At 49.7% G+C, this 15,044-nt stretch overlaps 1 protein-coding gene across 1 annotated transcript; it reads right to left on the bottom strand.

The window, feature by feature from the left end:
• Nucleotides 1-4,919: 4,919 nt before the first annotated feature.
• On the bottom strand, nt 4,920-10,730 carry IL17C (interleukin 17C). Its single transcript, XM_060253862.1, has 3 exons — nt 10,551-10,730; nt 7,260-7,576; nt 4,920-5,212 (listed from the first exon to the last, which is right to left on the bottom strand). Exons 1-3 carry the CDS (start codon nt 10,728-10,730, stop codon nt 4,963-4,965), a joined length of 747 nt encoding a protein of 248 aa, XP_060109845.1. The 3' UTR covers nt 4,920-4,962.
• Between the last annotated feature and the right edge of the window lie 4,314 nt (nt 10,731-15,044).

Here is a 15,044-nt window from a genome sequence, read left to right as displayed (position 1 = left end):
GAGAGAGCTTGGACTGCAGCACCACAGCTTTACCACTCTGCGCCATGGGGCTCCAGATGGAAACGAGTGCACCAATATATAAATCCAGTAAGCTGTAACAACAGTATCCCAACTCTATACCCTACTGTATAACTGAATATAACTAATATTAGTTCACTAGCTTACTAAATTTTCTTACCTACAAATCCCAATAAATTGCCAAATTTATTTTGAAACTGCAGCTGTTGGCTTAGTCCCCCAAGCTTGTGGGCACATTCTGGCAAAGAGGCTGCTTTCGCAACTGACTTGGAGTCAGGCAGGCATCTTGTGAATCTCCCCTGCTGTTTGCTTCCCAGGCCTGGAGGTGGCGCTGCAGGGTTCCTTTGGTTCGACGGATGAGTTTTTGCAAATGGGATTCGCTCCAAAAAGGCTCAGAGTCTCCAAATCCTGAGTAGGTTGCAATTCATATGAAGCTGCCTTATACAAAATCAGACCCCTTTGGCCCATTAAAGTCTGTCTTGTCTGCTTAAGACTGGCAGAGATTTTCTGGGGCGAGGTTTGCGTCCCCTTGGCGACAATCACTATTCTAATTTCCAAACTTCATTCACAGCTTTGGTCAGGAAGAATTCCCATCTCTGGATCATATACATCGCAAGTCCCTCCTTCCTTGATGGAGGCAAATTTCTCAATGGCTTCCTGTGTCAAGCATGGCAGGGGTGGCCCCAGCTGTGGCTCGGGAGCCACGTGTGGCTCTTGAAGCCCCCACAGCCCTGTTGGCCAGCTTAGAGAAGGCATTTGTCTCTTTCAATCGCTTCTCCAAGCCAAGCTAGCTGGCAGCTTGGAGAATGCTTGGAGAGTTAAAATTGCTTTCTTTCCACCTTTCCTTCCTGTTTGCTTTCGTCCCTCCCAGTCTTGCAACTCTCAAGCATCTGATGGTCATGTCTTGTGGCTCTCAGACATCTGACATTTATTCTATGGGCCACTTAAATTAAGCAAGTTCGGCCACCCCTGAGTTATGGCCTCCAAGCCCACAGAGATCAGTTCCCCTGCAGTAAATGGATGCTTTGGAGGGTGGGGTTGATGGCACAATACTCCCTTGAGGTCCTATCCCAGCCCTGCACTCTCCAGGCTTCACCCTCAAATCTGCAGGAACCTCAACCTAGAGCTTGCGACGATTTGTAGGGAACCTGGAAGAGGTTGGGTCAAATGCAGCTGGAGAGAGTGTTGGAGCAGAGGGCTCTTGAATCTCGCCTGACTCTGCAGTTCTGTGGCAGAAAGATGCAGACAAACTGGAACATGTCCAGAAGAGAGGAGTCTGGAGGCCAAATCCTACAAGGAAAGATTGAAGGAGCTGGGCATCTTTAGTCTGGAGAGGAGGCAGCTGAGAGGTGATACAATCACCATTTTCCAAGTACTTCAAGGACTGTCATATAGAGGATGGTGTGGAATTGTTTTCTGTGGCCCCAGAAGGTAGGACCAGAACCAGTGGGCTGAAATTGTCAAAAGAGTTTCCAGCTAAACATAAGGAAGAACTTCGTGACAGTTAGAGCGGTTCCTCAATGGAACAGGCTTCCTCGGGAGATAGTGGGCTCTCCTTCCTTGGAGGTTTTTAAGCAGAGGCTAAATCAAGGGTGTTGAACTCAATTTGTTATGAGGGATGGATCGGACATTAATGAGACCTTGTTGGGCCGGGCCATGTGTCACGCAATGCCAAGTAGCAGAGATATAAACTTTATAAAGGACACAGACAAACACAATTTTTTTAAAAAAAACCTTAAAAGCTCTGGCTCTTTCCTTTTCCCTTAGAGGACCAGGAGGGGGAGGAGCCTCAGCCAACAGAAAGAAGAGAAGCTAGGCTCAGTGGCTCTGCTGTGCAATTGAGAGAGCCCTGGCAGAGCAAGCTGTGATACAGAAGGAAGCAGAGAGGGAGAAGGAAACAGATTACAGTGAGTTGCTCGGGAGTCTGAAAGGAGCCTTCCAGGGGCCTGATTCAGCCCTCGAGCTGCATGTTTGCACCCCGGGGCTAGATGGCCATCTGACAGCAATATTGATTCTGTGAATTAAGCAGCTCATGAGGAAGAAGACAGGAAGGATGTGGGAGGGAGGTATTTATGAGGTTCCTGCATTGTGCAGGGGGTTGGATTAGATGACCCTGAAGGGTTCCTTCCAACTCTTATGATTCTGTGAGCACTGGAAACAAACACCAGCAGAGCCCAGCTCTGGATTCTTTCATTAGAGAAATAAAAAAATTTATTTAAGAAAGTTTCACACAGGAGAAAAACTTCTGCCGCCCAATTTGGGCAACACTCCCTTCCATCATACAGCATTGTGTCACTTAATAAATAATACATTTGCATAAATAGTTTCATAATTTAAGCATCATCGCTTTAAGAATTTAAATAGAACAATTAAAAATCCCATTGGCTATTAAATAAATAAATAGAACGTTCTTCCCTGATGCAAACGAGGCAGGGAATACTCGCTGCTCCAAACAGCTTAGGCTTCTCCGGAGAAGCGGTTTTGCTTTCCCATCTACACGGGCTCAGAGAGTGGACTTCAGAATCTAATATGGAATGACCAGTCCTGAGAACATCTCTTTTTACAGAGACCGGGGGGGGGGGGAGAGCAGAGCTGCCAGCTCCTGAGATTAATGAAACGGGTCAGGAAGGCCGACGCGACGATCAAATTGAGTTTTATTTGTTTTGCAGCTTTCTTAGCCGCTGAGTCTAAGTGAGTGAGGTGGGGATATAAATATCTTTGAATAAATAATAAATAAATACATTGCTAAAAACTAGAGCAGGACTTCAACGGTGGGGGGTGGGGGGAAGAGAGAATCCCTCTCCACGGTGAGCAAGAGCGAAAACATTTCATGAACAAACCCCCAAAGCGTGTCCGGTGCCAGCTTCTCACAGGGTGTGCTGGAACTGACCCGACACTGCAGACACAAGAACAAGCATTTGTCTTGGTGCAGCGGCTCAGGAGAGCGGGCTCCTAAGGCGGGACTCTGCCGCTTCCGGTGCCCTCTTCTGCCACCCTTGCCCACCTCTGTTCTGGTGCAAGTTGGCTGGGAAGTTTGGGGCCAGCTGCACGCTGGCGTAAAAACTCCTGCGAACTGCACCGCACTGCAGCGCCGATGGACAGCCAAGCTGCAGGATCCGTGCTGTAGGCTGACAGGATTGTTAGCCCAGGGAGGGGGCCGCTTGGCACATGTGGGGCAAGAGAAGCGGCAGGCTGGGCCCGTGGTGAGAAGACCGCTTCATGATGCCTCCAGCAAAAAAGAAGAAATCAAAGCACTCGGACGTTTCTCCACTGGGAATAAATAATATAAATACAACTCATAAATAAATACGTTGCGTACAAGCGTATGGGACCAAGCTGAGCTCCGCCATCCCCCAGCCATCTAGGACTGGCTTGCAGCTTGCCCTAGTAGAGACGGATATGATCCTGAGCAGTGCTAAGTCCCCGGGACTTACCACACCCTCAATAGGTCCACTGGCTACCGAACTGAGAAGAGAAGCAAGACGTGAGGGGATGGAGGATGGATGAAGGGAGCCAGCCCATGGAAATGTTGTGTTTGGGGGAAAGGGCATGGAAGGGCAACTCTCCAGCAGACACAATCACAGGGGAAAGTTCCCCTCGCGAGCACCGCCCACTTGCAAAGCAGCACGATTGCATGTAGCCCGGGGTTGAATTTTAGCAGGAGCTCCTGTGCATATTAGGCCGCACACCCCTGATGTAGCCAATCCTCCAACAGCTTACAAGGCTTTTTTTTTGGACGGTGAGGGACAGTGGCTCAGTGGTAGAGCATCTGCTTGGGAAGCAGAAGGTCCCAGGTTTAATCCCCGGCATCTCCAAAAAAGGGTCCAGGCAAATAGGTGTGAAAAACCTCAGCTTGAGACCCTGGAGAGCCGCTGCCAGTCTGAGAAGACAATACTGACTTTGATGGACCAAGTAGAAAGCAGTAGAAAGCAACTGCTGGATTCAGTAGAAAGCAACTTCATATTTGAGGAGGGACAGTGGCTCAGTGGTAGAGCATCTGCTTGGGAAGCAGAAGGTCCCAGGTTTAATCCCCGGCATCTCCAAAAAAAGGGTCCAGGCAAATAGGTGTGAAAAACCTCAGCTTGAGACCCTGGAGAGCCGCTGCCAGTCTGAGAAGACAATACTGACTTTGATGGACCAAGGGTCTGATTCAGTAGAAAGCAACTTCATATTTGAGGAGGGACAGTGGCTCAGTGGTAGAGCATCTGCTTGGGAAGCAGAAGGTCCCAGGTTTAATCCCCGGCATCTCCAAAAAAGGGTCCAGGCAAATACATGTGAAAAACCTCAGCTTGAGACCCTGGAGAGCCGCTGCCAGTCTGAGAAGACAATACTGACTTTGATGGACCACAGAGGGTCTGATTCAGTATAAGGCCGCTTCATATGTTCATATGATTGGCCACATGCGGGAGCTCCTGCTAGAATTCCACCCCTGCTCATAGCATTTGTTTCAACTGGAGAACGTCGCCAAGGAGGATCATGGCCTCCGACAACATCTACCCACTGGGGATTGTGGAGGTGGCTTTTTAATATCCGAGGAAAGGGAGGGGGGAGAGTCTTTGAGACACAACTCTTTTCAGAAATGTAAAGGGACGCGCAGGCTGGTTTTTCACATGTCGTTTTGGAGAAACGGCCCCCCAGGGTCACCTGGACCACCCAGTGAGATGAGCACTTTCAGCAGCTGGAAAACTCTCCTGGTCCGTGGGGGTAGGCCACAGCGAGTAGCAGGAGGAAACCATGGCTCACCTCAGACAGGCCGTTCTGCCTTTTCTAGGACCCCTGGGGGGGCCACCCGTTGAAATGAACAAGAGCTGTAGAACAAATACAGTACTGGGTGGGATAGAGGGAGCACGGAATACAATGTCCGGGCCAACAGATTTTTTTTTGGGGGGGAGGGATTTGGACGCTGTGACTGCAGGGGCTTGAAGTGACGTGGCCGTGGCCCTCTCAGCTGCTGGTTTGGGGCAAGACGCAGGTGCAGGCTACGGGGACCTTGATGTAGTCCACCTCTAAGGTGAAGCTGCCGGCCTCTGAGTTGCGCAGGCATGGTTTGCGGCGCAGCACCAACATCTCTTGGAAGACGGGCACCGAGTTGAGGGAGGTGGTTTCCACGCCCGTCTTGGCGTCGATGCAGCCTTTGCAGAGGCAGTAGGCGAAGGCCAGCCTGCTCGGGTAGCGGTTCTCGTCCTCGTTGATTCTGTTGGGAGGGAAAAGGCAGTGAGGTCGGGATTCAAGTCTCCCAGCTGCTTTTGCACCCCTCTCGTTCCCAGGATTCTTGGGGCAGAGGCGTTTGCCAAAGGGTGGGCTGGGGTGGAGAAATCTCATCCCTGGAAGACATCTATTTCCCCTAAAATAGGGTTGCCAGCCTCCAGGTGTGGCCTGGAGATCTCCCACTTTTTCAGCTGATTTCCAGCTGGCAGAGATCAGCTCCCCTGGAGAAAATGCAGCGAAACTATAGGATCTTAGCGTACAGCTGTGTAAATAAAAATACCGCTAAGACACCACAAATTTTAAACAACAAAACTGTAATGTAGAGGTCAGTAGTGTTCTAACAAAGTTTGCATGCAGAACTTCAAATAGACAAGAGCATATAACAAAAAGACATTCACAGAAGACAGTTCAAAAACAGTCGTAACAATATTCCAGTATTAAGTTTGTGGAACTAAAAGAAGCCCTTCCAAAGACGTCTGTTCTAGAAACGTCTTGATATCTATTGGAAATTCTACGTGCAAGCTTTGGCAGAACACCACTGACCTCTACATTACACTGTTTTGCTGTTTAAAATTTATGGTGCCTCTTAACGATTTTTTTATTTACACCCCTGGAGAAAATGGCTGCTTGGAAGGGTGGACTCTATGGCAGGGGTGACCAACGGCAGCTCTCCAGATGTTTTTTGCCTACAACTCCCATCAGCCCCAGCCAGCGTGACCAATGTCTGGGACTGATGGGAGTTGTAGGCAAAAAACATCTGGAGAGCTACCGTTGGCCACCCCTGCTCTTTGGCACTGCACCATGCTAGGGCTCAGGGCTTTTTTTGAGCAGGAACACACAGGAACGCAGTTCCACGCCACCACATCAGGGGTGTGGCCTAATATTCAACTAAGTTCCATATGGGCTTTCTCTACAAAAAAGCCCTGTGTGAAACAATGGTGACGTCAAGGAGTGTGGCCTAATATGCAAATGAGTTCCTGATGGGCTTTTTCTACCAAAAAAAGCCCTGCTGGGTTCCTCCCCTCCCCTCCCCTCCCCAAACCCCACCCTCTCCCAGATCCACCCCCAAAGTCGCCAGGTATTTTCCAACCCAGACCAAGCAACCCTTGCAGGGAGGGACGGTGGCTCAGTGGTAGAGCATCTGCTTGGGAAGCAGAAGGTCCCAGGTTCAATCCCCGGCATCTCCAAAAAAGGGTCCAGGCAAATAGGTGTGAAAAACCTCAGCTTGAGACCCTGGAGAGCCGCTGCCAGTCTGAGAAGACAATACTGACTTTGATGGACCGAGGGGGTCTGATTCAGTAGAAGGCAGCTTCATATGTTCAACCCTAATCTTGACAGTGTGACTGAAAGGAGGCCACAGCAGCCATTTTGTAGTTGGCTTCATACCTCCTGAGGGCCCTGTCCACTTTCTAAAACCTTTGGCGGGCTCCAAGTAAGGTGTGAGCAGCCCCGTAGGCCCCACACGCCCACCACGTCCAGTAAGGTTGCCAATCCCCAGATGGGGGCAGGGGATCCCCCGGTTTGGAGGCCCCCCCCCCGCTTCAGGGTCATCAGAAAGTGGGGGGAGGGGAGGGAAATGTCTGCTGGGAACTCTTATTGTTCCCTATGGAGACTTATTCCCATAGGAAATAATGGAGAATCAATTCACTGATCTCTGGGGGGGGGGGCTGTTCTTTGAGGTAGAGGCACCAAATTTCCAGCATATCATCCAGTGCCTCTCCCCCAAATACCCTCCACGTTTCAAAAAGAGTGGACCAGTGGGTCAAATTCTGCGAGCCTCAAAAGAAGGTGCCCCTATCCTTCATTATTTCCAATGGAAGGATGGCTTTTAAAAGGTGTGTGGTCCCTTTCAATGTGATGTCCAGAACTCTCTTTGGAGTTCAATTATGTTTGTGTCACCCTCACCCCTGGCTCCACCCCCAAAGTCCCCAGATATTTTTTTGAATCGGACGTGGCAACCCTAGCATCCGGGGCCCCAGGCTGATCTAGTCTGCTGGCTGAAGCCAAGCCCTGCCGCCCTCTCCTTTCCTTACTTGTGGCTCCAGGGCGAGATGGACCTCTGGTGGACGCTGCTGTGTTGCAGGTTCTGGAGCTGCAGAGCCGAGCAGTTGTCGTCTTCCTGCTGCCTGCGCCGCCTCTGCCTCTTGGGCGACTCCTTTTCCAGGATGGGCACCAGCTGCACGGCACTGTGACGGTCCCACCGCCGGGCCCTGCTGAGGAACTCGACGGGCACCTGCCCGACCGGCACGTCCTCCGAGCTGAAGCACTGCGGGCGGTGATGGGGGTGGTGTCTCCTGGCCTCTGCCCAAGTGAAGAGGAGGAAAAGGCATCCGAGAACAGGAAAGGACCTCTGGAGGGGGAGGAAGAGACAGAGAGGTGTTCTTGGGTGTTAGGAAAGGCGGCCACAGAGCAGGCCGGGAGTTCCAGTTCAGCAGGATTTCATTCTTTATTTCATTTGTACCCCACCTGTCTGCTCACATGGACCAAAGCACCTTCTACCATTTTACTCTCTCCACTTTATCCTCCTCACAACCTGAGGGGCAGTGACTGAGCCCAGGACACCCAGAGAGTTTCTGTGGCAGACGGGGGATTCAGATCTGGGTCTCCCAGAGATTAAAGCAGGGGTGGCCAAACCGTGGCTCTTTCGCACATATTCTGTGGCTCTTGAAGCCCCCGTCAGCCAGCTTGGAGAGGGGGGGATTTCTCTCTTCAAATCACTTCTCCGAGCCATGCCAGCCAGAGGCTTGGAAAATGTATTTAAAGTTGCTTTCTTTCCACCTCTCTCCTCCATCTATTTTCCTTCCTCCCTCCTCTTAAACATCTGGCATTTTTTCTATGTTTTAAAAACGGCTACTGAAAAAAAAGCCCAACATAGAACATGCTCAACACAAATAGGTTCTGAACACGCATTCTGGCTGGTAGATCCTCTTAGAATGCATTCCAGGCAGCATGCTGAGTGTCTCCACTTTGAAGCCAGACAGCTCAAATACTGCAAAGATTGATTCAGGGGGGGTAACCGTGTTGGCCTGAAGTAGCAGAATAAAGTTGGAGTCTGGGGCACCTATATGAGCAAACAAGTTTAATTCTGGGTATAAGCTTGTGTGTGCCATGAAAGCCGCTACTCAGAATTAAACTTGGCTGGTCTTAAAGGTGCCACTGGATTCAAACTTCGCTCAAATGTTGCACGAGGCAGGAGAAAAGCAGTGAGCTGCTAAGCACAGTTACTTCAGTAGGGTTGCCAAGTCCAAGTCAAGAAACATCTGGGGAATTTGGGGATGGAGCCAGGAGACATTGGGGGTGGGGCCAGGAGCAAGGTTGTGACAAGCATGGTTGAACTCCAAAGGGAGTTCTGGCCATCACATTTAGAGGGATCGCGCACCTTTTAAATGCCTTCCCTCCACTGGAAACAATGGAGGATAGGGGCACCTTCTTTGGGGACTCATAGAATTGGACTCCCTGGTCCAATACTTTTGGTACTTGGAGGGTATTTTGGGGAGAGGCACTGGATGCTATGCTGAAAAATTGGTGCCTCTACCTCAAAAAACAGCCTCCCCCAGAGCCTCAGATACCTGTGGATCAATTCTCCATTATACCCTGTCAGAATCAGTTTGCATAGGGAACAATGGAGTGCCCAGGAGACATTTCCCTCCCCGCCACACCCGCTTTCTGATGACCTTGAAGCGATAGGAGGGCCTCCAAACTAGGGGATCCCCTGCCCCCACCTGGGAATTGGCAACCTTCAGTGCAGGACTTTTTTGTTGAAAAAGCCCAGCAGGAACTCATTTGCATATTAGGCCACACCCCCTGACACCAAGCCAGCCAGAACTGCATTCCCGTGCATTCTTGCTAAAAAAAAAAAAAAAAAGCCCTGTTTCAGTGGACTTAGAAGGTCATAACTATGTTTTGGGGTTGCACTAGAAGTCAATCAAGACACAATTTGACAGCCTGTTGAGCAAACAGAACAAAAGAATAGAAAGGAAGGCAACCCCGGAAAATCACGTTAAATGGGAATGCCACAGACTTCTCCTGTTGCATAGAAAACCCAGAAGCTATTATTATTTTTCTTTTATGCCCTCATTTCCCCCCCCTCAACAGAGCCCCAAAGTGGCTTCCATCATTCTCCTTTCCTTTATGTCACCCTCACAACAACCCTACGAGGTAGATTAGGCCAAATGAGTGTGACTTGCCCAAAGTTACCCGACAAGCTTTCAGGTCAAGGGTGGAGATTCAGACATCTCTCAGATTTTACTCTAGTGCACTAACCGTTTTCATAAGAGATGCTCAGCATCACAAGGCTTTACACTTCCTTTAAAAAGAAGAGATACTGTTTTAAGGCTTTTCCTAGACAAGAGACAGCCGAAAGCAGCAGGTGGTTTTAGAAAATTCAGAGAAGTCTGAATGGGAGGAAAAAACCCACAAACTGGAGTAGCCAACCTGAAGTCTTCTGCTTGGTTTGATTTGTTTCTTTAGTCTGCATTTTCTCTTAGAAATCTTAAAAGCGTTTTCTGAATACATGTGGTTACGCCTGACTCTCCAAAACAGCAAGCTCCTCTCTCCCAAAACTGAGATCCCATTTGAAACAAAAGCACCCGGCCTCCTTGCGCCAAAAGGAAAGGTGGGGTTCCAACATTATTCAAAAGGTAAAGGCAGTCCCCTGTGCAAGCCCCAAGTTGTTACCAACCCATGGGGTGATATCCCCAATGTGACGTTTTCTTGGCAGACTTTTTTACAGGGTAGTTTGCTATTGCCTTCCCCAGTCAGCTACACTTTACCCCCAGCAAGCTGGGGACTCATTGGACTGACCTTGGAAGGATGGGCCAACCTTGAGCTGATTACCTGAATCCAACTTCTGCCGGGATCGAACTCAGGTCGTGAGCAGAGCTTGGACTGCAGTACTGCAGTTTACCTCTCTACTTAATCCATAAACGAAAGCTCCGAAATGCCCCACACCGTGCAGCTAAACTCAGCATCCCTTGACCATGCAACATGCTACCTTTTTCTGAGTCGGTCATCTGGCTCCGTCTCGCTGTGCCCTGGCCGTGCCGGCTGGCAGAGGCTTGCCGAGGTCTTAGGCTTTCCTCCTACCCCCAGCTACCTAAGGCTCTTCGACCGAAGACGCTTCCGGGGACCTAGCCTGCGCCTCCTGCTGCTCCAGCCCCTCTCGAGCATCCCCACAGACACATCCCAAAGTTGCACACCCTGGTGGCACCTCAGCCTACACTGCTCTGTGCCAGGCTGATCCTGCCTCGTGGGCCATCCCAGCATCAGAACTCCAGCATTTCCAGCAGGCACCTGGAGGTGGCAGTCAGAGGCGGCCTCCTTACCATTCCGGCTGAAGCGTCTGTGGTTGCTGGAGGCCAATCCGTGAGGATGCGGGCAGGCTGGTCCTTGGGGGAGGGGGATGGCAGCCAGGTGTAATGACAGGTGATCTGAAGCCAGCGTTGCACCTGTCTTCCCTTTTTATACAGACAGAAGATACACACCTGGAAACTCCGGCTCCTCATCCCTCCTCCCCTTTGGGGAAATAGCTGAGTGTGCTCACTTCCTCCTCCCTTCCCGCGCAGGGGCACCTGATTTTAATAACCCTTCTGCAATCCTCACACATTCATGAAATACTTCTGCTATGGCGACTGCAAACACTCCTGCTAACGTTTATTTAATGCCGACGGATTGCTTGTTGGGCGCTCAGATCTGTTAAATCTTTCTGCCCCAGTTAACTTTATACCAGGACTTTCAGCTATCAGCATTCGAACACCTGCTTGCTGGGTTTGCTGGAGGGCCAGTTTGGCGTAGTGGCTAAGTGCGCGGACTCTTATCTGGGAGAACCAGGTTTGATTCCCCACTCCTCCACTTGCACCTGCTGGAATGGCCTTGGGTCAGCTGTAGCTCTAGCAGAGGTTGTCCTTGAAAGGGCAGCTGCTGGGAGAGCTCTCTCAGCCCCACCTACCTCACGGTGTCTGCCTCCTGAGAGCCAGTTTGGTGTAGTGGTTAAGGGTGCGGACTCTTATCTAGGAGAACCGGGTTTAATTCCCCACTCCTTCACTTGCAGCTGCTGGAATGGCCTTGGGCTAACCATAGCTCTGGCAGAGGTTGTCCTTGAAAGGGCAGCTTCTGGGAGAGCTCTCTCAGGCCCGCCTATCTCACAGGGTGTCTGTCTCCTGAGAGACAGTTTGGTGTAGTGGTTAAGTGTGCGGACTCTTATCTGGGAGAACTGGGTTTGATTCCCCACTCCTCCACTTGCAGTTGCTGAAATGGCCTTGGGTCAGCCAGAGCTCTGGCAGAGTTGTCCTTAAAAAGGCATTTTGTGGGAGAGCTCTCTCAATCCCACCCACTTCACAGGGTGTCTGTTGTGGGGGAGGAGGAGAGCCAGTTTGGTGTAGTGGTTAAGTGTGCGGACTCTTATCTGGGAGAACCGGGTTTGATTCCCCACTCCTCCACTTGCACCTGCTGGAATGGCCTTGGGTCAGCCATAGCTCTTGTAGGAGTTGTCCTTGAAAGGGCCGCTGCTGTGAGAGCCCTCTCAGCCCCACCCACCTCACAGGGTGTCTGTTGTGGGGGAGGAAGGGAAAGGAGATTGTGAGCCGCTCTGAGACTCTTCGGAGTGGAGGGCGGGATATAAATCCAATATCTTCATCTACCTCACAGGGTGTCTGTTGTGGGGGAGGAAGGTAAAGGAGCTTGTGAGCCACTCTGAGACTCTTCGGAGTGGAGGGTGGGATATAAATCCAATATCATCTTCTTCTTCTTCTGGGTTTGAGGGCTTACATCACAGTGTGGGGGGGTGTTAGCCCCCACAAGCATGTTGTAGCAGAGAAAAATGAGGCAGCATGACTGAGAAGACACCCTAGAAGTAATACAATCACCCCCATCAAAGATTCTCTAGGCATGCAAGTACTGTTGACCATCGCAGCTGATTTATGGTGACCCTGCAAGGGGCTTTCAAGATATGGGAGAGGCAGAGGTCCTTGGCAGAGTCTTCCTTGGTGGTCTCCCATCCCACCCTGCTTTGCGTCCGAGATCTGATGAGATGAGGCGATACACCATGCTTCCTGCCTGCCTTTATCCTGTTTATCTAAATAGAATTTATGCTGTTTGGGATTTCACTGTAGGAGGCGGAATGATCTCTTCTCCTTGGCCAATTTACTTTGGTTTGACAAAGTACGCCCACTTCTGAGTTACACAGAATTCTTCATTAAAATCCTCTCTCACCGTCCCCCCTATACACACACACTGACTGATAGAGACAGAGGGGGAATTACATTACATCCAGTCTATGCTGGAGATCTGGCTGCCTTTCCATTCCTCCAGATGAAGAGTTCTGTGAAACGCCAAAGCCTGTATAGTCTGCATCCAATGACAGACAGACGGACAGATAGATAGATAGATAGATAGATAGATAGATAGATAGATAGATAGATAGATAGATAGATAGATGAAATGAGATGAAATGAGATGAGATGAAATGAAATGAAATGAGATGATGAAATGAAATGAAATGAAATATATATATTTCATTTCCTCCTCCTGTTGGGAACAATTGCCTTCATCAGTGCTCATCTTTTTCTCTCTCTCTTCCTCTCTGCACCTTTATTGGTTCCTTCTTTCATTTGTACTTATCATCTGGATAATCCTAAGGGACCAAGGCATGGAATTTTGTGCCCGGAGCTGTACAGTTCTGAGAAAGGATATTGTAGAACTTGAAAAGATGTGGGAAAGAACAACTAAAACGATCAGGGGGATCGAGCAGCTGCTCCACGAGGACTGGTCAAAATGCACAGGGCTGTTTACTGTGCACAAAAGGTGAGGGAGGGGAGACGTGATGTAGAGGTCTATTCTGCATGGTAGGGAGTGAGTGGACGGGAAGAAAACTCTCCCGTCATGCTAGAACCCGGGGTCATCCAGGGAAGCAGAAGGCTGGGAGATTCAGGACAGACACGAAGGAAGTGTTTCGTCACACAGCTCATAGTTAAACTGCGGAACTCACCGCCACAGGATGTGGAGATGGCCGCCAACTCCAGAGGCTTTAAAAGAGGAGTTCACGGAGGACAAGGCTATCAGTGGCTACTTAGGGTTGCCAAACTCCAGGTGGAGCCTGGAGATCAACCGGAATTAGAACTATCTTCTGACTACATAAATCACTTATTATTGATTTATTTAAGACATTTAGGTCCTGTCCTCCAGGAGAAAATGGCTGCTTTGGAAGATGGACTGCATTAGACCCTACCAAGGCCCCCCCTTCCTAATCAACGCCCCCCTGGCCCCCCATCCTGCACCAGTTCTTGGGGAGCACCAGCAGGAGCCAGCTGTTGGAGTCATCCGGTCTGGGGGCTTCTTCGAGGTGGCCAGTTGGCCCCTGTATAGGGTTGCTAATCCCCAGGTGGCAAAAAAATCATAACCCACCGTGAAAACCAGCTTCTATTATACAAGGTCATGGTGGCTCAGTGGTAGAGCATCTGCTTGGGAAGCAGAAGGTCCCAGGTTCAATCCCCGGCATCTCCAAAAAAGGGTCCAGGCAAATAGGTGTGAAAAACCTCAGCTTGAGACCCTGGAGAGCTGCTGCCAGTCTGAGTAGACAAGACTGACTTTGATGGACCAAGGGAGGTCTGATTCAGTAGATGGCAGCTTCATATGTTCATATGAACAATGGATCTCCCAAAACCTTTAGGGGAGGGACGGTGGCTCAGTGGCAGAGCATCTGCTTGGGAAGCAGAAGGTCCCAGGTTCAATCCCTGGCATATCCACTAAAATAGGGTCCAGGCGAATAGGTGTGAAAAACCTCAGCTTGAGACCCTGGAGAGCCGCTGCCAGTCTGAGAAGACAATACTGACTTTGATGGACCAAGGGTCTAATTAAGTATAAGGCAGCTTCATATGTTCATATATGTTCAACAAAAATAAACACAAATTCCACCATCATAAATTACAAAACAACCATAACTTTTAGCCCTTAATAGAAAAGGAAGCAATAGCACCAAGAGTCTTTCTTTTCATCCTATGGTAAAACTTCCCATCTCATTCCATGAAATCCTGGTGCAGCACTCCAGCTGTTTAATGTCTGTCCAAAGATGCAGCCAATAATCCAAGTTTCCAAGGACAAGTCAAGTCATGCTGAACCCTTGTTTCGCGTGAGCTTCTTCAAGCTGCAACAATCCTGAATAACACGAATAATATACAATGATACAATAAAACCATAGGCACATAAAAACATTTTAAACCCTGAATAAAATCAACAAACCTCTTAGCAATTTCTCTTAAGTGTTCGGCCAAACAGCCAGCATATTTGAAGGAACACCTACAAGGTGCTACAGTGAGTCATAGAAACTGGTTTGCACGGTGGGTTATGTACCTTTGATTTTTTTTGTCCTTTTGCCGTGTTACTCTCTGTGTGTTGTATAATCCCCAGGTGGGGGCAGGGGATTTGGAGGCCTCCCCCCCCACTTCAGAAAGCGGGGGGGGGGAATGTTTGCCGCGCACGCCATTATTCCCTATGGAGACCAATTCTCATACAGTATAATGGAGAATTGATCTGCGGATATCTCTGGGGTTCTGAGGAGGCTGTCTTTTGAGATCGAGGCACCAAATTTGCAGCATAGCAATGAGTGTTTCTCCTCAAAACACCCTCCAAGTTTCAAAAAGATTGGACAAGGGGATGCAATTCTATGAGCCCCCAAAGAAGATGCCCCTATCTTTCATTATTTCCAATTGAGAGAAGGCATTTGAAAGGTGTGTGGTCCTTTTAAATGTGATGGCCAGAACCCCGTTTGGAGTTCAATTATGGTTGTCACAACCTTGCTCCTGGATCCACCCCCAAAGTCTCCT

This window comes from Heteronotia binoei, chromosome 14, assembly GCF_032191835.1.
Source record: "Heteronotia binoei isolate CCM8104 ecotype False Entrance Well chromosome 14, APGP_CSIRO_Hbin_v1, whole genome shotgun sequence".
Lineage (NCBI taxonomy): Eukaryota > Metazoa > Chordata > Lepidosauria > Squamata > Gekkonidae > Heteronotia > Heteronotia binoei.
This window is presented reverse-complemented; position numbering and strand designations above follow the sequence as displayed.

Bases quoted from the DNA above. Each gene is read 5' to 3' on its own strand.
- IL17C (XM_060253862.1), bottom strand. From the start codon at position 10,730: ATGAGGAGCCGGAGTTTCCAGGTGTGTATCTTCTGTCTGTATAAAAAG. The intron at 7,577-10,550 runs GTAAGGAGGCCG...CTCCCCCTCCAG, and splicing joins CAGACGCTTCAGCCGGAATG to AGGTCCTTTCCTGTTCTCGG. The intron at 5,213-7,259 runs GTAAGGAAAGGA...CCCTCCCAACAG, and splicing joins ATCTCGCCCTGGAGCCACAA to AATCAACGAGGACGAGAACC.